The sequence below is a fragment of the Suncus etruscus genome, chromosome 13, assembly GCF_024139225.1.
Source record: "Suncus etruscus isolate mSunEtr1 chromosome 13, mSunEtr1.pri.cur, whole genome shotgun sequence".
Classification (NCBI taxonomy): Eukaryota; Metazoa; Chordata; class Mammalia; order Eulipotyphla; family Soricidae; genus Suncus; species Suncus etruscus.
In genome coordinates, this window is record NC_064860.1 from 92,007,385 (window position 1) to 92,032,866 (window position 25,482).

The 25,482-nt window shown below is 36.5% G+C and overlaps 1 protein-coding gene and 1 non-coding gene across 2 annotated transcripts in view; both read left to right on the forward strand.

Moving 5' to 3' along the window:
* Positions 1-7,254: 7,254 nt before the first annotated feature.
* LOC126026338 (small nucleolar RNA SNORA51) lies at positions 7,255-7,387 on the forward strand. Its single transcript, XR_007501631.1, has one exon. It is a non-coding gene; the product is annotated as a small nucleolar RNA SNORA51 (small nucleolar RNA).
* Positions 7,388-21,805: 14,418 nt separating this feature from the next.
* CD96 (CD96 molecule) overlaps positions 21,806-25,482 on the forward strand; it is a 103,340-nt gene continuing 99,663 nt past the window's right edge. The window contains exons 1-2 of the mRNA XM_049785608.1: positions 21,806-21,866; positions 24,611-24,967. Of these exons, the coding sequence (XP_049641565.1) occupies positions 21,806-21,866; positions 24,611-24,967 (418 nt within the window). The remainder of the gene's footprint in view (positions 21,867-24,610; positions 24,968-25,482) is intronic.

A 25,482-nucleotide genomic window follows, 5' to 3' on the forward strand; every position in this document is an offset into this window, starting at 1 on the left:
GATTAATGTGAATTACAAGCCTTTCACAGCTGTATTTCAGGCATTTAGTGACAGTGAATTAGGGCTGTTCCCACCACCAGTGTTGACCTGCCTCCATCATAGTTCCCCTCATGCATTCCAAACCTCCACCATTAGCCCCCAGGACTGATAGTGTAACAGATCCATTTTGTGTTTAGTTTGTTATAGTTTGGTCTCTTAATTCTACGGTCATTAACAATGGTTTGGGTATTTAGGGGTGAACATTTTTTATTTCCACTCGATGCTCCTGAGACCATTTGGCTCCTGAGTCTCATCCACTTTATTTTTCTTTTCTCAGTTTGTAGGGAGACATATAAATATGGGGCAGAACAAGATGATTCATGTTCTATGGTTCTGTAAAAAAAAATGTGGGGGTCCCTATCTAGAAGCTATAAATATAAATAAAATGTAAAGAAGAAAAAAGGGAAAAAGGGGGGCTGATATGGCAAGTATTTTTTGTTTGGCTTTTGTTTGGCTGGGTTGGGTTGGGTTTGTGTGTTTTTTGTTTTTGTTTTTGCATAGGCACAGTAAATATTGGGGAATTTAGAAAGGAAATTTCCTTGGCCTAAGAGATACAGGGTGTCTCTACCCCTAAAGCATACTCTCATGAGACCAATTACAGGCTCCGGGTAAATCAAAGATTTTAAAATTAAGTTAATTTTATTCCACCCCTAATTTCTTAATCATATCCTATATGAGGCATTGTAATATTCTCTCTTAAATTTTTCTTTTTTCCCAATATCTCCATTATGAAAAGTTGTCCTTCTCTGAATTTCTCTAGGTTTAAGCTCTATCCCTTGCCCCAAAATCACTCAATGTATTGTTCTATGTATTGTTGTGTTAAGAATTCTAAACGTAATTGGAAACAATGGCTATGGTAGATGGCACTAACTGGAACACATATCTATTTTTTTTTCCTTGTTTTCTAATTGTCTATGATGTTAAGATAAGTAGAGAAAAATAAATTTGAAATGTTTCTATGAGTAAAAAAACTAAGTACCGGATGCAAATTAACTTTTTATGTGTTGTTTTTTTTTTATTTTTGGGCCGTACACGGTGAAGGTCAGGGGTTACTCATGACTAGGTGCTCAGAAATAGCTACTGACAGGGCTGGAAGTTCCTGCTCACTTCATGAAGCTCACCACAAAGAGTGATGAGTGTAGTTAGAGAAATAACTACATTGAGAACAATCCTAACAAGGAGAATGAATGAGGGAAGTAGAAAGCCTGTCTAGAGTACAGGCAGGGTTGGGGTGGGGAGAAGGGAGATTTGAGACATTGGGGATGGGGATGTTGCACTGGTGAAGGGGGGTGTTCATTACATGACTGAAACCCAATCACAATCATTTTTGTAATCAAGGTGTTTAAATATATTAATTTAAAAAAGAAAATAATAAAGAAAAGGATGCTCTTATTCCCTCTAAGTATTTCCTAAAAAAAAGAAAAACACAAATCTAGAGGTACCTGGAGTTAAATAAAATAAATAAATAAAAATGAAATAGCTCCTGGCTTGGGGGACCATATGGGATGCCCAGGGTCAAACCAAGGTTTGTCCTGGATCAGGTGTGTGCAAGACAAACACCCTACTGCTGAGCTATTGCTCCAGCCCCTCAAATTAATATTTTGACAAAAGGCTTTTGTTATCATCATGAAAACAATAAAAATCACCATGAATTAGTTAGTAGAAATTAATTTATCAATCACTTGATGTTGATTCCAAATGCTTGCCAGGTCATACCCCTATTATTATGAAGAAGCAATCTTAAATCAAAGTATCTCCAACCATACAGTTTAGTGGCTTACACTAAATTCCACCAATTTAATATAGATTTCTTCTTTGCCATAATCTACAATTTTAGGTGTGACTTTCACACAGTAGAAAGTTTTTTTTATTTATTTCTACTATTCTCTTCCATTGAGAATATAGACAAAAGTCTCTGGAAGATATATTAAAGGCTATTTAGTCTCTAGTCACAGTTTAGTATTAAAAAGCCAAACACATTGTAGAGTTTATTGCTGCTAATCTAAACTGTAAACTTTTCACAATAAAGTATCCAATACTGGGTTCTCTCTGACAATTGCTAGTCATTCAAATGACTTGTTAATGTTTGCTTCATTGGCTCACATCCCTTTATTTTTTTACTTAAACAATTTTATTAATATACTTTTAATATATTAAATATATTAATATATTTATTAATAATGATAATTATACATTTTATGCATACATCATAACAACACACAAACACCCCTATACCATGTAAGGTCAGGGATTACTCCTGGCTTGGTGGACCATATGGGATGCCGAGGATCAAACCGATGTCCATCCTGGATCATGCCGCGTGCAAAACAAATGCCCTACTGCTGCCCTATCGCTTTGGCCCCTCAGAGTGATTCTATTAAAAATTTACTTAAAACATTCTATGATCACATTAAGTACTTTTTGCTTCCATTTTTTGTTTACAATATACTCTTTAATAATTTAATGAGTTTTTTCTACTAATAGTATTACTCATTAGTAATCTATCTAGCTATCTTCTACTATTTTATAAAATATTTCTACTTCAACTAACGTCTTATCCTTCTCATCCCTCTGTTTAACTTCTCACCTAATATTTTCACAAGTACCAAAATTGGTAAAACAGAAAGCCAAACAATAAAGAATTATTTTACACTTTGCTACTTAGGTAATATAAATGCTATTTCCAGTTCATTGAGAAGTAGTTTTCCCCAAAAGAATTCCTCTGAGACTGGCATACATCACCACAGAACAAGGATAGCCAGTGTTGGTGCATATGCTAGGAGAAAGAGACTCTCATTCACTGCTAGTGGAAATGTACCCTGTCAAGATTTTTTAAAAACAATATGGATATACCTCAAAAAAAAAAACAAAAAAATCCTAGAAATTGAGCTTCTATAAATACCACTCCTAGGAATATATCCAAAGAGTCCAAAAATAACACATAGAAAATTCCTCTGAATTCCTTTGTTATAATGCCAGGTCTGAGAACAACCCAAGTGCCTGAGAACAAATGAGTGGCTAAAGAAACTATGGTACATCTACACAATGAATATTATGCAGCTGTTAGGAAAATTGAAGTCATAAATTTTGCTTCTGGATGGATATGGAAAGTATTATGCTGAGAGAAATGAGTAAGAGGGAGGATAGACATAGAATGATTACACTCTTATTTGTGGGATATTAAAGAAAAGATAATATGATAATAATACCCAGAGACAATAGAGATGAGAACAGGAGGACCAATCCAGAATAGGAAGCTTGCCATAAATAGAGGGCTAGTTCAACTAAGGCAGAGAAGGGACTACTATGACAATAATATTTAGAAATGATCACTCTGGACAAGAATTGGATGCTGTAAGGAAATAATAGGCAAACCACGATGTCTAAAAAAATAATAAAAGGAAGGAAGGGAGAGAGAGGAAAAAAAACTGGGGACATTGGGTGATGGGAAATGTGCATTGGTAAAGGGTGTTGTACATTGTATGATGGAAACTTAATTATGAACAGCTTTGTATCTGTGAAAAAGAGCAACTGTATTAAGAACAAACTTGTAACCACAGTGCTTAAATAAAATAATTTTTAAAAAGCATAAAAAGCAATCTAGAAGAAAGAGTACCTCTGAGCTATTAAAACATTTATGGTTTACCTAATGTAAGGTCATGCCTTAGATCAGATACCCTAGGAAACAGATGCCATGGTGATATTTGCCTACAAAGTGAATTGGTATTTTGCCTTTTTGTTTGTTTGTTTTAGTGGGGGAGACCGATTTTAGAACTAACCCCTATTAGAGAAAGAAAAAAGCAGACAGAGTAGTAGGAGAAGATGAATGTGATTTGTGATAAAGTTGCAATACGTGCCTCAAACAATCCCTCAATGGAATTACAAGCCACAAATTATACCAGTATTACCCAGAAATGTGTGTACACACACACACACACACACACACACACACACACACAAGCATACCTCATTATCTTTTTCTTACACATTGACTATTCTCAAGATGGGAGCTTAGACGTGGGAAAAGTTCTCTTCAGATGAAGAAGTTGCATTGCGAGAGACTCAGTTATGAGCCATTCACAGGCGATACCCAAGAGCAGAGAAGATTATTCAGTACCATAAGAGAACGTTGATCATCAGACCATTCATTATACCTACTATAAAACTCCAATTTCCTCAGCATTGACAACATGCTTTATTTTTTGAGATGTGTTTACACATCATCAGTTAATTGATTATGACCACCCAAAGCTTGTCTAAATTCTACCTGTCCAAATGTCACCAGTAAACATGACTTAATTGAAAAAGAAAAGTTTTGGCGGAGGTGATTAAATCAAAGATTCAAAAGACAGGTAATATGGATTAATACTATGGACTCTAAATCCAATGACTAAGAAACTTAAAATAAAAAAGGACATGACACAGGAACAGGAGGAGAAAGACTTGTAAAGTCTAAAGTAGAAATTGGAATTCTGCTAACTGAAGCTAAACAAAACAAAGAATGAGGTAAAAGAACTTTGCCTATACCTAAACTTGATTTTATCTTCAAAATTGTGAAACTATATTTTCATTGCTTTAAGACACAATTTACATTGATTTGATATGGAAATCCTATAATTTTTTAGAAAACTATATGTTTTTTATTTACAAAACTTCTCTATTTCCATGAAAGTTATCTTCTGTTATCTCAATGGCCCCACTTTTTTACTGAGATGGTCAAAAATCAAAAATATGACAAAGTTAATTTATTAGAATCAGAAATGCTAATTGAATCCTGGGCTGGATAATCTTTTTTTTGAATTATTTTTTTGTTTTGCTTTTGAGCCAGAACCAGTAGTTCCCGGGCTCTAAACCAGTATTTTCTGTCTCTGCACTCAGGAATCACTCCTGATTTCTTAGGCAGGATTGGGGGATATTATGGGATACTGGAGATAGAACCCGGGTCAGCTTTGTGCAAGGCAAATGCCCTACCCACCATGCCATAGCTCCAGTCCTTATTATCTTGGGTTTTGAGCCACTCCCAGCAGTGCTAAAGGCTGTTCCTGGCACTAAGCTGAGGGCTCACTCCTGGTGGGCTCAGGAGACCATATGAGGTATTGAGGATCAAATCTGGAACAGCCATGTGCAAGAAATATATATTTCTGGCCATTGTACTATCCCTCATTTGTTAAGGACATCCAGGTCTTTATCTGATTTTGCCATTCACATATTTCACATATTATATTAATAACATATGTGACTGTCTTTTATCCCCAGCTTTGCATTAGTGGAAGCATCATTTTATCTCAATGGCCCCACTTTTAAAACTGTATATTTAACTTAATTCTTAATAAGAAATTATGTTTGAAAAACCCATACTCTCCAAAATCTCTGCTCAATAGATGTAATTTAAACCATGACAGCAATATGCCAGGATGCAGAAATGCATGGATGCTCCCTGTTCACTATTTAATGATAGAAAACATCTCAAATATTCATATAAAAATCTTTGCTTACAATTTGAAGATGGGACCTGCTATTTTCTTTGAAACGAATCAGTCTATCATTTTTTTCTAATATTTCATGGGAATAATTTTCTAGTCTGTGCTACTTCATGAACCATAGCTACATTCTTTCCCACATGATAAAATTAAGCTCTTAGAAAAATCCAAACATTTTCTCAATAAGTTTCAAGTTGATACCTGCACCCACTATTTTAACTAGTCCTTGATTGTTGGTAGACACTTGGTTTTACCTGGAGTATAAAAATCTAATGAAAAGAGGAGGTCTCTGAGTGATAGCATTTGGTCTCCCAACAGAATATTTTGACATGCAAAGAAGTAACATTGATGGAATTGAACTGAGAGTAGTGATCTTTTGTTTGTCCATAAAACAAGATATAAACACTATTTATATAATATGTAAAGCCTCAAGAAATAATAGCATGGCATGCAGGGTAGATCGCTCTGCATTTAATGATATGCTGAAACTAGAGGATGCTCCACATCAGCCTGACATCAACGAAAGAAATTCACAGGATCCAGAGTCTTTAAATATAAAAGTCTGATACCAACTATAGCTAAAGTGTGAAAAAGTTTTACCAGGACCTTGAGAATGACTGGAGTTGGATAGACTGGTATGCCTGGAACCCAGAATCTGTCTTATGCCAATAAACTTCCGAGGTGAGGCCTTTTTGTAATCAGGTCAAGGATTTTTTTTTTTCCATTTTCTCCATTTTTCTAGACCTATGCAAACATTGGCGATTGCCACTATCACACCTTTACTATATTTTTTTACTCTTATCCTTTAAGGAAAAAAAAATACAACTTACTGAACTTAAAAACAAATTACTGTAGTAGAATGCCTGTCTTGAATACAGGCAGGGGATGGGAAGGGGGAGGGGGGAATGTTACACTGGTGAAGGGGGGTGTTCTGGTTATGACTGTAACCCAAATATGATCATGTTACTTAAATAAAAAATATATTTAATAAAAAAGAAATAATAATTCCCTGATCCTCACAGCCACCAAGATCTCTAGAAACAGTTCTGATTTTACCATCCAAGATAAAGTAGAAGTCTTCCACATACCACGAAAGCAGCAAGAGGAGAATAAATGATCTATTTTTTTGACATCTTTATTTTGGTGTGGAGATTACGGTTGATGTCTCCAATATTATTTTATTTTATTTTGTTTTGTCTTTCTCTTTCTTTTTGCACTTGAGTATGATTTGATTTCAGAACCGAGATTATTGTGTGGTGCCTGTCTTTATTGTTGTGGTGCTTATCGGTTATTTAATTCGATATTTTTTTTTTGTGTGTGTGTGTATTGTTGTGGTATTTTAATTACTTTTTTCACATCCTCTCTCAAACTGAGTTTGGAAGCCTCTAGACAGGACTCTGCCTATTTTCAGTATATTTGATTTTTGATTGAGAAGAGGGCATATTAGGTGATGGGTATTCCCCTGATTTAATGTGAATATGTACCCAAAATACTACAGTGAAAGATATGTAAGCCATTATGGAAAAAAAATTGTGTTTTTAATCAGAAACTTTCTTTGACTTACATGTATTATTATTATATTAATTATATTATATGTTATGTTATGTCACTATATTATGTTATATTAGTTTACCTTATTATGTTAATCAATTTTGTCCTTTAAATGAATTCTTACTTAAAAAAAAAAAACAACTTTAGTTTGCCCTGAAGAAAAAAAAAATAAAAGATAAAATAAGGCCTCCCAATTCTTACCACAGGCTGTGTTCTTTACACTGGCTGTATAGAAAGAGGAGGTACAGTAAAGGCACCCCATATACACCTCAACACAGGCCCCTTGCCGGGTATGTATTGTGAATTGGGGGACAAAAAAAAAAAAAAAAAGAAATAATAGCATGCAATACTCAGAACATAAATAAGTACTCCCTTAACTACAGCAAATTCTTGATTACTAATATTGCTTTTATCAGCATCATTTTGCTATTACCAAGAGGAAAATATTAATTCTAAGCTGGATCAACTGTCTGTGTCTGATTCCAAATTATGAGCACATTTAGTCCATTGATATTTCTCAATGACCCCAGTCTGAGTGTGTATATGCATGCACAAATGTGTTTGTATGTGTTCATGTCTACACAAATTAGGAATAAAAATGTATCTTGTCTAGAGTTGTTCTTTTGCACACTAAGTTCACTTGCTTCAGACTCTGAACTCAAAATGACAGATTAGAAAGAATTGAATGAGGGGCTAGAGCAATTGTACAGCGAAAAGGGAATTTGTTTGCACTTAACCAATCCAGGTTCAATCTCTGGCACCCCATAGCATCCTCTGGAGCCTGCCAGAAGTGATCGTAGAGTGCAGAGCTAGGGTTGATCCCTGAGTGCTACTGGGTATGGCCCAAAAACAAAACAATAAAAAAGAAAAGAAACTGATTGGTTGATTGATATATTTTACAGTCTTGAGGGTGAAATCTTTGTTTGGAGGGCCAGAGCAATGGCTCAGCGGTAGGGTGTTTGCCTTGTACGTGGCTGACCTAGGATGGACCTGGGTTTGACCCCCGTGTCTCATATATGGTCCCCCAAGCCTGAGCGATTTCTGAGCACATAGCCAAGTGTAACTCCTGAGGGTCACCAGATGTGGCCCCCCAAAAAACAAAACAAACAAACAAAAAACAAGAAACATCACCAGGCACAATGGGTTGTGAGGTGGGTAGGCAAGTAGTTGAGTATGTGCTTGATACAAGCTTTCTGGGATCTTATGTTATAGCTGTCTCTTACGAACTAGAAAATTGACAAGCTCGGGCCGGAGCAATAGACAGCGGTAGGGCGTTTGCCTTGCATGCGGCTGGCCCAGGACTGACCTGGGTTCGATCCCCAGAGTCCCATATGGTTTCCTGAGCCTGCCAGGAGCGATTTCTGAACACAAAGCCAGGAGTAACCCCTGAGTCTCTCTCTCTCTCTCTCTCTCTCTCTCTCTCTCTCTCTCTCTCTCTCTCTCTCTCTCTCTCTCTCTCTCTCTCTCTCTCTCTCTCTCTATCTCTCTCTCTCTCTCTCTCAGATCTCACTTATGCTTTTTATTTGATTACCATAAATATACTAAAAAACTTGACTCTTGTTTATATCAATTACATGGCACTCTTTGTTTCATATATATTGTTTCATTTAAAGGCATAGTACCAAAGATTATCTAAGATTTTCAGGGAAAGGGTCATCTATCTCCAAATCAGTTCTCGGGATATGAGGGTCCCATGCATCAATTCACTGCCAACTGGGTTGGTAGTTCAGGCAATGTCCTGAGAATACAGAATACAGGGATGCTGTAGATACTATAATTCTGGGGAACCTCGATACCAGGTATCACAGCAGGGCCAGCCACATGCAAGTCAGGTGCTTTGATCCCTGTTCCATTTCTCTAATTCAAGAAAATACATGAAAAGGTAAGTCATAACTCATGTTACATTTACCCAAGAAAGCAGAATATTTTTTTTTCTCATCCTTACAAAGGTGCTTTAAGTAGAGGAGTTATACTAAAGTTGGGGCAAGCCTTCAAAAAGGATGCTAAGTAAGAAGTGTGTTTAATATTAAAGTGAAAAGAGACGAACATTAAAATGTTGAGTTTGGGGTAGAATTCAGTTCTACTTTTCTTTAGAAAGGGGCTTTTTGATACATTGCTTAATGATTAATTTCACTTCCATCAATAACATCTCAGGATCAAAGGGGTTGTACAGACTTCAAAATATGTATTCTATTAAGTTTATATTCACAATATTACTCATATAATTTTCTTGCATGCCTTTCTTTAGTGACAAGTCACCATTTCCAGGACTTACTATTCAGAATAAGAGTGTTACCCAAATCATTTCTTTATTTTTCATAATATTTTTCATCTTTTTTATATTCTTTTTTACAGTACAATACAATACAAAAATCTCTTCCTCGCACCTATATTCATTGCAGCGCTGTTTACAATAGCCAGACTCTGGAAACAACCTAGAGGCCCCTCAATAAAAAAAATGGCTAAAGAAACTGTGGTACATATATACAGTGGAATATTATGCTGCTGTCAGGAGAGATGAGGTTATGAAACTTTCCTATACATGGATGTATATGGAATGTATTATGCCAAGTGAAATAAGTCAGAGGGAGAGAGATAGACACAGAATAGTCTCACTCATCTATGGGTTTTAAGAAAAAAATTGCAATAATTCTCAGAGACAAAGATAGAAGGACTGAAAGGTCCAGCTCACGACATGAAGCTCACCACAAAGAGTGATGAGTGCAGTTAGATAAATAATTACACTGAAAACCATCATAACAAAAATGTGAGTGAATGAGGGAAGTAGAAAGCCTATCTAGAGCACAGGCCAGGGTGGGGTGGGAAGGAGGGACACTTGACATTGGTGATGGGAGTGTTGCACTGGCGAAGGGTTTAAAAAAAAAAAGAAAGAAAGCAGGATATATTTATTTGTTTGTTTGTTTTGTTTTGTTTTGGGGACCACACCCAGTGGTACTCAGGGGCTACTCCTGGCTCTGCACTCAGGAATCATTCCCAGCAGGCTAGGGGGATTAGATTCAGGGATCAAACCTGGGTCACCAACATGCAAGGCAAACACTAAGCTGCTCTACTATTTTCCAGCACCCCCCCCCCAAATAGCACATTTTTAAGCCCTTAAAGATCTGTGCTTGGCTCTCCTCTACCACCCTGGGGCATTTTCTCTGCTTGGTGAATTTTGAGTTGCTTCTTCACTTAGAGAACACTCAACCTCAAGTCTGGCCCCAAAGCATGTGGGCCTAACAAAGGAACCCTGAAATCTTTTCTTCTACAATAACTGTCTTAACTATAGCTTTGTTGAGTACCACTTATTTGTCACTTTTGTTTCATCATGTTCACTGTCTTCAGAAGCTAAGCTATGTGTGAACTGAGTAAATAAGCTGTCTGATCTCAACCTAGCAGTTGAACATTTTCCATTTTAACATTTCTTTTCTCCCTCTATTTTAAAAATATAAGATTTTAATCAAATTAATTGATAAATATGAATAGAAGATTGAGATACTTCACTCTCTAGGTTGAGATATTTAGCTGTCTAGCTCTTTCTATCTGTAGAGTTGCCATGTTTGGTTGTACTTCTATGCTCAAAGCTATACTTCCTGAGTGTTAAGAGCTACTATCTCTGTAGACCCTCTTTCTTTTTCTCTTAGGTCTAGAAGAATAAATGGCTTCTCAAAGTTTCTAGCCCCGAGGACTAGGTTGCTGTTAATCCTTGTCATTTGCCTATACTTTACAATATTTATATAAATAAGCCTTAAATTATACTCAATTGTCACTTTGAGTGTGCATTCTGTTTTCTACTGGGATAAAATTGATTTAGTAACTCCAGGATAATAGAGTTCTAGGGGAGCAATGAATCCAGCAAATGCTAAAACACTAGTCATTGTGAAAGTTACATGGCTGATTTGCTATTATTGTTTAATATTATGTTCCCATATGCGAGAGACCTAGATTTTTATTATATTCATTTACCCATTGCAGTATAGCATTATGCTCTTTAACTCTTGCTATCAAAGAAAAGATCTAGTCACAGAAGAGGCGAATTTTTCTCTTACTTCTATCTTAAGTACAGTTATTGAATTCCATCCTTCATATCACAAGAATTTCTTTACTTTTAAGAATTGTTTTAAGCACTTGAAGAGTCAGTCATAAAATATTTTAAAACTCATATTTACTTTGTTGAGCTATAGTCTACTATTTTTTTAAACATTTATTTAACTTTTAAGTTTTTATGGCTACTGCTGGTGGTGCTCAGACACCCCTGGCTCTGTGCTCAGAAATCTCTCCTGGCAGACTTGGGGGACCATGTGAAATGTCGGAGATTGAACCTGGGTCCTTCCCAAATCAGCCATTTGCGAAACAAACTACTGTTGTGCTATCACTCTGGCCCTTATAGTCTACTTTTTAATGGGTGCTTTTTTTTTTTTTTTTTAAATGAATGATGGTGTCCTGAGTATGCTCAAGATATGGAGAGGGTGTGTCTTCCTGATGATTTTTCAGTGAGCCAGGTCAGTGGTTCAATACAAGGACTAGAATTTGTGCTGCTGCTCAATCCCTGAAGATATTGGGATTACCCAGGCCATATCCAGCAGTCATTAGTGGGCCCTAGGTATGCATCAATCAATGTTAGGGGAACATGTGGAGCCTAGAATTGAACCAGGATTGGCCTTTAACAAGACACATACCTTAATTCCTGTACTATCTATCTAACCCTGCCATTATAATAATTATACATTTCATAAGGAAGCTAACGGTCAAAACAGGGGTATATCCACTGAAAGTGTTTGAACTGAACATTTGAACAAACACAAAATAAGAGAACACAGTCTTATAGTAAGTCTTTTAAGTAGATTGATTCTAAGGAAAATGCAGAGACAGTGGGGTTTAATAAATATGGAGAGCCAGGGGAAAGAATGAAGCAACTGGAAAGTGTAGGAAGAGCTGAAGACAAGGGCATCTTTGTGGTAACTAAGCAATGTAGGCTGTAGTGTTGAAGAGAACTCGGCTGCTGAGTATTACAGGTTCCTGGTCAAGCATGATAAAGGGCTAAATTCCTTTCTAGTTTGTGTACACCCTAGAGATATGCAAAGAGAGAAACAGTTATAGAGCTGGCGTTTGAGGTTTGCACCTCTCACCAGTGCAAACAGACAGTAAGTCTGTCTCTCAGTCCTTGTTCTGTGAAATTTTGTTACAGTGGTTTTTTCAGTTCCATGAACTCTGGGGCGAGTATGTGTATAGGATTCGCTTTGCTGGGGGAGCATGCCTTGTTAGCTTTGCTGTAACCACATGCCAACCGAGTTAGACCAAGGTTATGTAAATGACAATATTCAAGATATAATTAATTCATGATAGAATTCTTCATTGTTTCTGCATGAAAAGATAAAAGCAATCCAAGGTAAAGTCAAACACTTCAAATCTATAGAAGTCAGTCTGTAGCTAAAATTTTACCTTTTTTTTTTTTTTTTTTTTTGTGAAACGAGGTTTTTCATTTATGAAACAAGTGGTTGCATCTTCTAAAGCTCTGTGGTTATCTAACTATGATGGATATGAAAACAGAAATGGTACAAATACAAATTCCAGTAAGTCTAAGTTTCTCAAAAGCAATGGAGCCTTGTTTTGTTTTCTGGGAAAAAAATATTTTGTACCTTTTCTTTTTTTCATTTGCATAAGAAAATCTCACTATTCATTGCTATTCTTTTCCATTTGTTTTAATCTTACCAGAAACGTAGCCTTTCAGACTGGCTATTGGTGGAGTATCCCCAAGCTGGCACTTGTTTTACATATTGAGAGAGAGAATAAGCTTAAAAAGAGAAAGTGAATTATTTAGAAATGTAAATAGGAGACCTAGATTGGAACAAAACTAAGGGGATAAATATAAAATAAGTGGCTAATACAGTAAAAAATAGAATTAAATTTATGTTAAATTATGTAATACAAGAACAAAGTTAACTCAATACTTCCAACTTAAAAATAATATATTCCTGGTTTTATTCAGAGTTGATGAGAATCCCTCTAAAAAATTAAAATGAAAGGTAAGCAATTTAACAAACTAACCCACAAACAGAAACTTAGAAGCTTCCCAGACAAATGCATATATAAACAGTTCACTATGGCTTTCTCTGTGACATATAGGTAGTTAATAGAAAAATATCAAGGCAGTTCTAAAAAGTGTGATTTCTTCTTATCACTGTGGTTTTATTTTTATCAAGTTATTTAAGGCACTTTTCATTTTGATTTGACAATTTATTGTTTCCTTTTGAATATCTTAAATGTGTAATATTATGTGTAAAGTTTAATACAAAAATTTATAATATACCTTTTGACTTTGGACACTATATGTCTTATTGCTAAGGCCTTTGCTTATATTAATACAGTGAAGTAAAAAATTTTATACCACCTTTCTTGATCTGGAGGCTAGCTCTAGCTGGCATGGGTTTTGGGGAGACCCCATGTGGAAGGCCTTCTCCCTAACTTGGGTGCGCTGGGAGCCTTGATAGGACCCCAGCTGTCCCCTCTTCTGCCCCCGGCCTCCAGGTCTTCTGGGGTGGCAGCCCAGGCGGCCAGAAAAGGTGGGTGTCGGGGGGGGGGGGTCCCTCCTGAATGGGGTCCCAAGCTTTCCCCGCTCTTCCCCCTGCACTAGGGTGGGAAAGGCACCGGGTGGAGGGCTTCCGGCTCTCTATCGATCCTTTCTTGATCTGGAGGCTAGCTCTAGCCGGCATGGGGTTTGGGGAGACCCCATGTGGAAGGCCTTCTCCCTAACTTGGGTGCACTGGGAGCCTTGATAGGTCCCAGCCGTCTCCTCTCCTGCCCCCGGCCTCCAGGCCTTCCCTGGATTCCAGCCCAGGTGGCCAGAAATGGTGGGTCCTAACTTGGGGTGCGCTGAGATTTGCTCGGTTGCACTAAGTTTGTCACTGTCAATTTCTGACCAGTCTACATGTGGAAAACTGTGCGCGGGCTAGCGTCCCTGAGCACACTGCATGCATTAAGAGTATTCCCTATCCTTAGGTTAGGTTTTGCATATACAGAATGTCCATTTTGTATTCTGCCCTTTCCCACATCCCTACAAAGCTCAATTTTACTCCTTAACTCTGTCATCCCCCAAACATCACTAACCCACATTACTCCTTTTAACTTTAGTACTGCACAATCCTAATCACAGACAATCCTAATCACAGACCGAAGCCGTGCATTGTGTGTAACAACCCCCAACTATTTCAAAAGACATAAAATGGACACGTATTTCTTTTGAATATTTTATGTGTTTTTTTTTTCTCTGACAGCTATAAGTCTTACTATATATTCTCTTATACAGTGACAATTCTAACCACTATTTATCTTCTCTTTGTGAGCTGTTCAATAAGGAATCTTGGTGAAAGAGTCCTCCATGTTGATTGAACCATGTCATGGGGATTGTTGGACTTATTCTTATGGCCCCATATGTGCCAATAACGCCATGTGGCTTTGATCCTTTTTTGCATAGGCACATTAAAATGGGAAAATACTATACATACAAATAAGATCTTATCTAATAGAGATTGAAACACACAAATCTTGTAGTGAAAAGGGACCTTACACCCTGAACATTGACATAAAGATCTCAGGCCTCAGAAGAATGGGCATTTTCCATTCATCCTTGAACCAGGAAAGCCATCCACGAAACATCCAAGTTTGTCTATAACATCACTTGGAAGCAATCCTCCAAGTTTGTCTATAACATCACTTGGAAGCAATCCTCTACCGTGGAAGACCCTACCACTACTCAGACATCGACCTGCTCAAAAGAGACTTCCCTTAACACTGAGAAGACTTAACAATAACAACGACCTGCTTACAGGACAGGGCTCTCTGGATTGCCCTTTAATTGTGAGGTGAAACTAGAGGACACTCCACATCATGACTTCAATGTAGGATATGCAGATTCCAGAATCTTTAACACAGAAACATGATACCAACAACAGAGACTATGTGAAAAATGAAAGTGTGCTGGCACTACAGACAATGTTTTGGATTGGACGATCTAGCATGCCCGGAGCCTAGAGTTGGTCTTATACCAGGAAACTTCAGGGGTAGGGTCTCTTTGTATTTAGGCCAAGGTTATTCCTTTCCATGCCCCTCATATTTTGGTGGGCCTACGCAAACAACAATTGCCACTCTAACACCATTTTTACTGTGCTCCTTTGACTCTAATCCTTAAAAAAAAAAAAACACTTAAAATTTGAGGTTAACTTAAGCTAATATGCATGTACATGGAAATGTAAATAAATACTATGCCTCTAATGTCTAAGGAGTTACATAATTTTTATGGCTTTAGATTGCCTTGTCTGCTGCTAAGAAATATTATAATGTGTTACAATCTGGGGACTTGAGGGACAAAGTAATTGTACAGGGATTGTTTTATTTATCTTAATGTTCTTCGGCTGAAAGTTCAAAGTTAAGTTATCAGCAAGGGGACTTGTTACGAGTGATTGTCCTTCTACTGTAACTTTACCTTGTCCTCTTTCTTTGCATCTTTGTTCTCATAATTAAATATAAAAAATTTAAAAAAATTTATACCAGATTGTCTCTATGATTCTAACTCCAATGTTATATATGCAGAAAATAAACATACTTCTTGTGTTTATTCTTTTTCCCCAAAGCAGTAAGTTTTTAAAAAATGCAGACTTATTTTTCTGGGCAAAGGATGTATACTTAATTCATAACCCCCTGTACATTTTTATTTTTTGTTCCAGGGGTGGGGTTTATGTTCATACCCTTCTTCCTCCTGGCTCTGTACTAAGAATCACTTCTTGCAGTACTCAAGGGATTGATTAAACATGGTGTTGAAAATCAAACCCAAATTAGCTACATGCAAGGCAAGCCCCTATTTCATATCTATCTATCTATCTATCTATATATATATATATATAGATGAGGGTCAGAATGATATATATATATATATGTATGTATATATATATATATATCATTCTGACCCTCATCTATATTTTTATGATACACTCTGAGATCTGAGGTTCAGAACAAGTGTCTCTGTAAGGTTCTCAATCATAAAGATAAAAATAAAATAATAAATGTTCATTACATGGTTTTCATTGTGCCAAAGATGTGAAGCAAAAACATTTAAAAACTATTCAGCAATGAATATTTTCTATTTTTCTTACTCCCTTCTCCATCAGAATATATCTTTTCCCAAGCAAATAATTGGATGCAGCTCTCAAGACTCAGAAAATAACAGTTAACTGTGATCTCTTATTTCCTGATAGCAATTATCAATTGACACTATTTCAGTAAAAATAACTATTACTAGGGCCAGAGTGACAGCACAGTGAGGAAGGTATTTCTTTGTGTTCAATTCCCAGCTAATCCAGGTCCAATCCCCAGCTTCCCATATTTCCCTGAGCACTGCCAGGAATGATTCCTTTTGCAGAGCCAGGAGTAATTCCTGAGCACTGTTGGGTGTGCCTCAAAGACACAAACAAACATAAAAGAACAAAAATATGAACAAAACACCTAATACTAATACCCAAAACTAAATACTAACACTTGTTCTCACTCTCTCTCTCTCTCTTCTTTCCTATTTCCCCCTTCGCTTTCTCACTCTCTCTTCTCTCTCTCTGCCCCTCTCATCTGATGTTGATTTTCAAATTCAAAATTTTATGTAAAAAGAAATTTGGAGTGGTGAAAATGGTGGGGCGAGTTACTGGTCGAAGTTCAGATCCAGGAATTGATAGACTTTACCTAACAATATATTAATTTCACAAATTCAGTATCTATAAATGCATAAATATGAAAGTACAATATGGTTTAGAAAAAATTTTAGCAGTTTATTTGTGGAATTAAATTTTGCATAAATTTATTTAAATAGATTTCAATATTTTAAAAATATTGAGTGTAAGACTTTAAATGTTTTTCTACTTCTTTTTATTAACATGCACCTAGAAATATTTGTTTGAAGAATACACTTTTTCAAAAGTCAACATTATTGAGTTATTACTGAGTTAATGTTTTACCTTAAAGAACTTGGATAAAAATCAAGCTATTATCTGTTTTCTTTCAGTTTCTAGTTTAATCTGTGTTCCTTTGTCTCCCTCTCTCATTACTTTAGCTAGACATTGAAACAACAAACAACCTCAAAATTGCTAATTATAATTATTCAATTGAAAATAATTATATATAAAGAATGTCAGATATTTCTTAATTATTTCTTTAAAATATTTATGTATATATATAAAATATTGCAACTATTTAAAAAGTAACATATTTATCTTTGGTTTAGAACATATTTATTTTATTTATTTCTACAATATATTATAAAATGAATGAAGCATACTAGATACTACACTAAAAACAATGAAATATTCTTTATTCACATTTATAACAAAATGTATAAAATATATACGCCGTCTTTTTTTTGGGTAGCTAAATCTTCAGCAGATATTTTGAAATTTCTTTCTTGTAATGCTATCAGTGGGTAAGAAATGTGTTAAGCTGAAATTAACCTTTAATGTATGATTTAAGCACAATGTAATGCAAGGGTTTATATGGGAACCTGCAAAACAGGTTTGGATGCTGAATCTCTCATAAGCTCATAACAATAAAGTGGAAAACAATAGAAAGATCTAGGCTTTCAAGAATTTAGGCCTCTAGCTGTACCTCGACAGGTCAGTCCCTCATTTCCCATTCAAAGTCCTGGGACACTTTACACTTTGCTTTGTGGAGAGAGTGACTCTTCTAGTGAACTCTGCAGCTTTATTGTAGGGGTGTTCTTTTGTTTGTTGGTTCTATGATTTTTTTGTTTTCTCCTCATTCTGAAACACCAAAGACTTTTATTTCAGGCCCACCAACCCTTACTTCCTGTTTCATTCTAATGCTACTGCTCTCTTGGCACTGCTAAAATCACTGATAAGTAATAAGCTCCCATCCTAAAGTGCTTAAGAATATTAAAATCCCTGGTCGGTCTTCTGCCTTTCTTTCCTCCTGTCTTTTATTCACTCTACACATGGCCATCCAGTTCATTCATCTGAAAGGCCATTTTATGCTATTCTTTTGTAGAAAAGTCTGTCTCTCTGACTTAAAAAGAAAGCCTATAACCTAGACCTCAAAGTCCTCCATAATTTGAGTTCATTGGCTAGACAGCTTTGCCTGAATCTACCCACACCAAAGTCTGCTTTACTGTAACAGCCTATTCACTTAATTGGTCTTAAATTTCTCTACTTATATGCGTTAGCTCTTACTATTCCCTCTGCCTAGAATGACTTGCCTTGTAGTTTCCACCAGACCTGTGTTTGTAAAAATAAAGCCAATTTTAGATCTCACACTTGAGATATTCTTAGATTACCTGATCCCTGGGGGTTCACGCCTTTTCTAAAGTCCTTTGCTACCTACTCATCAGGTTCTGTGCCTCCTGTTATTTGAATCTTTGGGTGTACTTCTGTGGTTTTTTTTTTTTTTTTTCAACAAGACAGTAGGTATCCAAAATGCTCAAGAACTGTGTTTTAAATTGACCTAGAAGGATGGCTTTGCACTGGTTTTCTAAGAATTAGCTCTCCATAAACAAATGGATATTTTAGTATTGAAAATAGTAAGTATCATATTTTCTAAGCTTTCTGGGAGGAAAATATGTACACAAATATGCCCAACTATTTTATTTTCTGCAAAGCATCAAAAAAATAAATTCTAAGACAAATCAGCAAAATTTGAGATAGCCTCTCTGAAAACCACAAAGGTAGCATTACTTTTGCCCAACTTCTTATTTTTGAAATGCCCTTAGCTCATTGAGAATAAGTGTTTAATGGAACATTTTAAAACTTTGCCCAAAACACAAAAGTGTGAGTTGTCTTTCACAGAAAAATATTTATCTCTGATTTGTCTGGAAAATAATTGAATTTGCTTCTAAAGTTCATGATATCTTTTTGTGTGTAAAATTGACAACTCCTATTTTTTTTTTCGTAATATGCTGCAGAGAATAATCAAAGGCAGAGGAAATACTGTTCAGTCAGAATTTGGTGAGCACAGAGGATAATAGAAGAGATTGACAGACTTTCACAGAAGTGTTGTTTTAAAATCTAGAAAATGTCTGTCCCTATGTTGAAAGGACCTTTAGAAAATACTAAGATTGATTGAAAAGTAGTGGGGCAATTCCCAGCACCTGGGCGAGGCCTGCTGGTCTGTGGGATGATGCTGCCACCTGCTGTATGGAAACAGTAATAAGGGGCTGGAGCCTGGGGCTGATACTCTGTAGACATCGGAAATATTTCTTCCCGCTAAGTCTTAGTGATACAGGATAGTGATACAAGAAGACTAGAGATTGCATCTGAACTCAAGCCACAGTAGTTTCTAGGGAGAAGAACTATGAGCCAAAGTCTGACTAAATCTCTGTGAGAATAGATTATCCAGCAGCCACTATATATATATATATATATATATATATATATATATATATATATATATATAGTTTCCTATATATAGGAAACAGCAGGCAAGGATGTCATTATTAGTGTGTGTTATGCAATAGGGACTTTTTTTTTAAAGTTTCAAGATGGTGGTGGTAGTGATGATTGTTCTTACAGAATTTAATACATTTGGAATTTTATTCATTTTTTAAGCTAAGTACCTCTTACTTTTAGAAGTGAAATAAGGAAACTGATATCCTTCAGATTTGTATCATGTTTCATTTAACAGAGAGATCAACCTATAGATGAGGATCATTTTAGTATATACCTTTTGGCTTTTTATTTTAAACTTTCCTTCATCAATTTGATTTATAGGAATCTCCAGGAGATGGTAGAAGAGGGAGAAATGAAGGCATCAAGGGCAATGAGCAATAAATTGCTCTCTTGTCTTTCAATAAAAGATCTTTAACTCACCCTCCTTGAGAACATTCTGTTCAGCCTCATCTAAACTAATAACTCCAGATATAAATGTTGGAATAAAGCTTTGTGTAGTCCTGGACTAGGAAATATCAACCACATTCCCTGATCTTTGCAGGAAGGGCCATTAGCTGAGAAGTAATAGATAAGTATATAAACTGTCACAGCAAGTATTTATAGTAATGATTTATAGGGTTAATCTGATAGTAAAGAAGATAGAACCCTAGTTTTTAAAATAATTTTTATTGTTAACAATGTGAATTATAAGTCTTTCACAGTTATATTTAAGGTCCATAGTGACAATGAAATAGGGCCATTCCCACCACCAATGTTGTCCTCTCCACTGCTGTTCCCAGCATGCATCATATACCATCCCCTTGCATCTTGGACTGCTAGTGTATTAGGTCCCCTCTATGTATAACTTGATGTAGATTGTAGAACCCTAGTTTTACTATCTACTTATGTCTCTTCTCACAGCTATCTTTTAATCTAATGTTTTGGGTTTCTTTTTGTCTTAGTATCATCAATATTATGTCCATATCCTTGTGTAGGACAGTTTAGTATAAATATATATCTGTATAGATATTTTTATATATGATGACATACATGATATAAGATGATGTTGACAGAATAATCTCTTTTTTTTTTTTTTGGTTTTGGGTTTTGGGCCACACCCGGCGGTGCTCAGGGGTTACTCCTGGCTGTCTGCTCAGAAATAGCTCCTGGAAGGCACGGGGACCATATGGGACACCGGGATTCAAACCAACCACCTTTGGTCCTGGGTCGGCTGCTTGCAAGGCAAACGCCACTGTGCTATCTCTCCGGGCCCCCAGAATAATCTCTTAATCTAAAAAAAAAGATTAGTGATCCCAGGAACTCATCTCAGTCAGTTTCTAGTTTACCTAATTTCCTTTACCTGCTGGCAGAGCCTTTATTATATCAGTCAAATTAGGGTCACAAAATATTTTGCCAATCATTCTTAACCGTGTTTGTAGACACATAACTTTTCTTCCCTGCCTTTTAGTCTTAGGCTTTATTCTTCATTTATCTCCTCAAGAGTTAGAAGGTGAGTGCAGTCTATTTTATCCCAAACTAGAAAACACATCTGGTATCAAATCCTAGTCACCAAAAAGAGGCTCTCTGCCTTTGTATTCTAATTGCTGCTAAATGGGCTGTGCCTGAGGCATGCATATGCTCTTTGGCACTCAGTAAAGAGACTGTTAGCAAGCAAGTTACCTCCAGCCTTCCTGACACAGGAGTGGAAAGTGAGCATTTACTTCTCCACTCTCAATAAATGTAGTTTTTCTACAAGAGGTAAGACAATAAAATTAGATTTGAGAGTTTCCAAACACTAACTTCCAGGTTTCTCCTAAAATTAAAAGCATGATCCTTTGCACATTTACCCTGTGGCATTTATAGAGGGAAAACGTTTTAAAGTTGGACTGAAAATCCATTATGAAAGACACAATGCTCACATTTGTTAAATGACTTTGTGCTCTTGAAAAGAAACGTCTAAAAAGCCCATTAGAAGCTGCTCTGCATGATTTCCTTTGTTTGGATTTTAGAAGCAGCTTGACTGACACGGGTCCTAAAGGAGAGAATATTTGGCTACTGAAAACTCTTTTAAATAAAGATGATATACAACAATCAGAGAACAACTGAACATTATTCTGTTGAAGGTTATAGTTAGCTCTGAACCACATTATCTTCCTGTCTACGTTTCATTTCCTGGGTTCTTGCCAAGTGATAAACAGATCTAAACGTGTGGTAGATTTGGGGTTTTGCAGAGTGAAGAACACATCTAGAGGTCCTAGTTAAAGTCATCAATTGGCCCCTGTGATCACTATGGAAATGCTGTTGTGAAACCTTCAATACACCATGGAGAGGAAATGGACATACTGTGCCGTCTACTCCATCATCCAGATGCATTTTGTCAGGGGTAAGGCTTTTAGTTGTCCTTTCTTGTCAAATTGGCTACTGTAGGGGCAGGCAGAGCCTCTGTTCATTATAAAAATGCCTTGTCACTGCGGCTGAAATTGATCACCAAAGGCAGGTCATTGCCAAGTTTTCAGTTATGTATTTAAGTGGCAGCTATCAGAGAGGTGCAAGATTTGAGAATCTAGAAATGATTTCTAATAAGCACTAAACACAGGAAGTATATGGGAAGTTTGTGCTACTGCTCTGAGACATTTCCACTCATTTCTATCCTGTAAAGATCTCTGGAGTAATTGAGATATTGTGCTGCTTGAAAACAAAATGCTCTTCAAGTGATAAAGCAACCCAGAATAAAAGAAAGAGAAATAAAAGAAGAAAAGGAAGGAAGAAAGGAAGGAAGAAAGGAAGGAGGAAGGAAGGAAGGAAGGAAGGAAGGAAGGAAGGAAGGAAGGAAGGAAGGAAGGAAGGAAGGAAGGAAGGAAGGAAGGAAGGAAGGAAGGAAGGAAGGAAGGAAGGAAGGAAGAAGGAAGGAAGGAAGGAAGGAAGAAAGAAAGGAAGGAAGGAAGAAAGAAAGAAGAAAAAAGAAGAAGGAAAGAAAGAAAAGAAAGAAAGAAAGAAAAGAAAGAAAGAAGAAAGAAAGAAAGAAAGAAAGAAAAGAAAGAAAGAAAGAAGAAAGAAAGAAAAGAAAGAAAGAAAGAAAGAAAGAAAGAAAGAAAGAAAGAAAGAAAGAAAGAAAGAAAGAAAGAAAGAAAGAAAGAAAGAAAGAAAGAAAAAGAAAGAAGGAAGGAAGGAGGAAGGAAGGTAAAAGAAAGAGAAAGAAAGAAGAAAGGAAAGAAAGAAGAAAGAAAGAAGGAAAGAAAGGAAGAAAGGAAGGTAAAAGAAAGAAAAATGAATGGAAAGAAAGAAGAAAGAGAAAGAAAGAAAGAAGGAAAGAAAGGAGAGAAGGAAGGAAGGAAAGAAAGAAAAAGAGAAAGAAAAAGAGAAAAAAGGGAGGGAGAAAAGAAGGAGAAAAAGATATTGCAAATTCATCACTGCTCAGAGATCATATTCTCTCTCTCCTCTCTCTCTCCTCTCTCTCTCTCTCTGTCTGTCTCTCTCTCTGTCTGTCTGTCTGTCTGTCTGTCTCTCTCTCTCTCTCTCTCTCTCTCTCTCTCTCTCTCTCTCTCTCTCTCTCTCTCTCTCTCTCTCTCTCTCTCTCGCTTTTGGGCCACACCCGGTGACGCTCAGGGCTATGCGCTCAGAAGTCACTCCTGGCTTGGGAGACCATATGGGACACCAGGGGATCTAACTTCGGTCCATCCTAGGCTAGAACTGGCAAGGCAGACACCTTACCTCTAGCGCCACCTCGCCTGCCGCTCTTTAGGAACCTATATATATGCAGATAAAATTATCACACTGTCAAATTTCTCAGTCTTCTCAATGGTTTGGGGAGTAGTTTGGAGGTTATAAAGATTATAGAAGGAACACACTCTAGGCAAATAAATTTATGTTTCTTTACTAGAGATAAGGCTTTGAGCAATGTTCTGACTTGTTTGACTCATTTGATTGTAGACTTGTTTGTTTATGTATTTGTTGGTTTATTTTTCTGCTTACCAGTGCCTATGGGAAGAGACAAATGCTCTGAATTAATGTGTTTGGGATTTTTGTTGTTGTTGTTCTGGGCCATATCCAATGGTTCTCAGGGGCTTACTCCTTGCTTTGAGTGAGCTCTGAGATTACTCCTGGTAGACTTTGGGGACCATGTGGGATACCATGGATCAAATCAGAGTGAGTCACATAGCACCCTACCCTCTGTATCATTTCTCTAGTGCCTACCACTAATTTTTTTCCTGTTTTGTCTTATTGTCCTGTCCAAGGATCAAACCTAGAGGCTATTGAGCACAAGGCAAGATCTCTGAGCTAAACCACAGCTTGTTTGTTTTGTTGTTGTTGTTGCTCTTATTATTGTTGTTGCTTTTATGTTAACCAGACCACAACCAAGGACTCCTATAGGTAAAGCACAAACTTTAAAACTGAACTTACATCCTAGGGCCACTTTCTGTGTTTTTTAAAATGTGATGTTAACACATCACTCTTAGGTGTTATTAAGAGAATAAGACAAGTTAATATACTTAAAACTTCCTGTAAACATATTATTCTAAAATGACATGTTCATATTATTTTGAAATTTCGTAAAATGCCATTTGTATGCTTTATGAGTCTGTTGATACATAATCATTTGCCAAGTCATGTGTATTAAATGCAAGAATAGTTACAATAAGTTTGCTTTGGCTTCAACATTTTATTCACACCAGTCAGAGACCTGATGTTATTGTATGGCTAGACTAACAGAGGCTTGTATTCAGATGCAATAAGTTCCCTTAATGACCAGACCAGAAGCAAAGGTCTCATTTTGTATTGGTCACCCTGCTTTTCTTTTTTTTTTCTTCCTTTTTTTGGGGGGAGGTGGGGTGGGGTTGGCATACCCAATGGTGCTCAGGTTCTGTGCTCATAAATCTCTCCTGGCTTGGAGGACCATATGGGATGCCGAGGATCAAACCCGCATCTGTCCTGGGTCAGTAGCATGCAAAGCAAACACCCAGTTCTGCTTTTCATTTTGATCAATAACAATCTCTTTTACACCTCAGGTAGGCAGGAGGGGAGTCCCTTACCTCTTCAAAGTGATCACATTTTTAAAAAGTAAGAGTCATTTCATAATTTATACACACAGAATTATGCTAAATTAAGGTTCTTTTCCTTTCTTTTCAGGGGTGTGGAAAGAAACATTGAATGAAGAAACAAACATTTATGCTTTCCCTGGATCTGATGTCAATTTGACCTGCCAAACACAAAAGAAAGGCTTCTTGGTGCAAATACAGTGGTCCAAGATCACTAATAAGGAAGAACTGGTTGGCCTTTATCACCCTCAACATGGCTTCCACTGTGATGGTGGGAATCCCTGTGAATCACTGGTGTCATTTGAAGACATTCCTGGGAATATATCAAAATGGACACTGCACTTAAGAAACATGTCCTCCTCTCTCAGTGGGAAATATGAATGTACCTTTACACTTTATCCAGAGGGCATTCTTACTAAAACCTACAACATCTTTATTCAGACAAATGGTAAGCATAACTAAAAGAGGAAGAGAAGCATCTGATTTGCTTCAGCTTTTATTTAACAAATGTATATGATATAATAACTATGTGTTAGCCATGATGTTAAGTTTGAAAAGAAAGCGATATTGCCTGACCTGGAGACACAAATGGATCAAATAATTCCACAAATACACATGAAACCTTTACAATAGCAAAGTGACAAGGACTTCAACTGTTATATAAGAAAGCACATAAACAAGGCCAGGGAAATAGCCACTGAGCTGAGATCAGAAGATTGAGTAGATATTAACAATAGTTCAGAGTTGAGAAGCTTGTGATCTAGGGAGAACAAAAAATATTTGTGGAAAAAAATGAGAAAATATCAGTGAAAATCTAGGGAATAAGCAAGAAACTGAGAAATATGAGAAGGACCATATAGTATAATATACTATGCCTCAGTTAAACTTAAAAATCTTCATTTGTATCTAAGAGCCAAAAAAGACATTAAAGTATTTTAAATTAAGAAATAAACTTAAAATAGT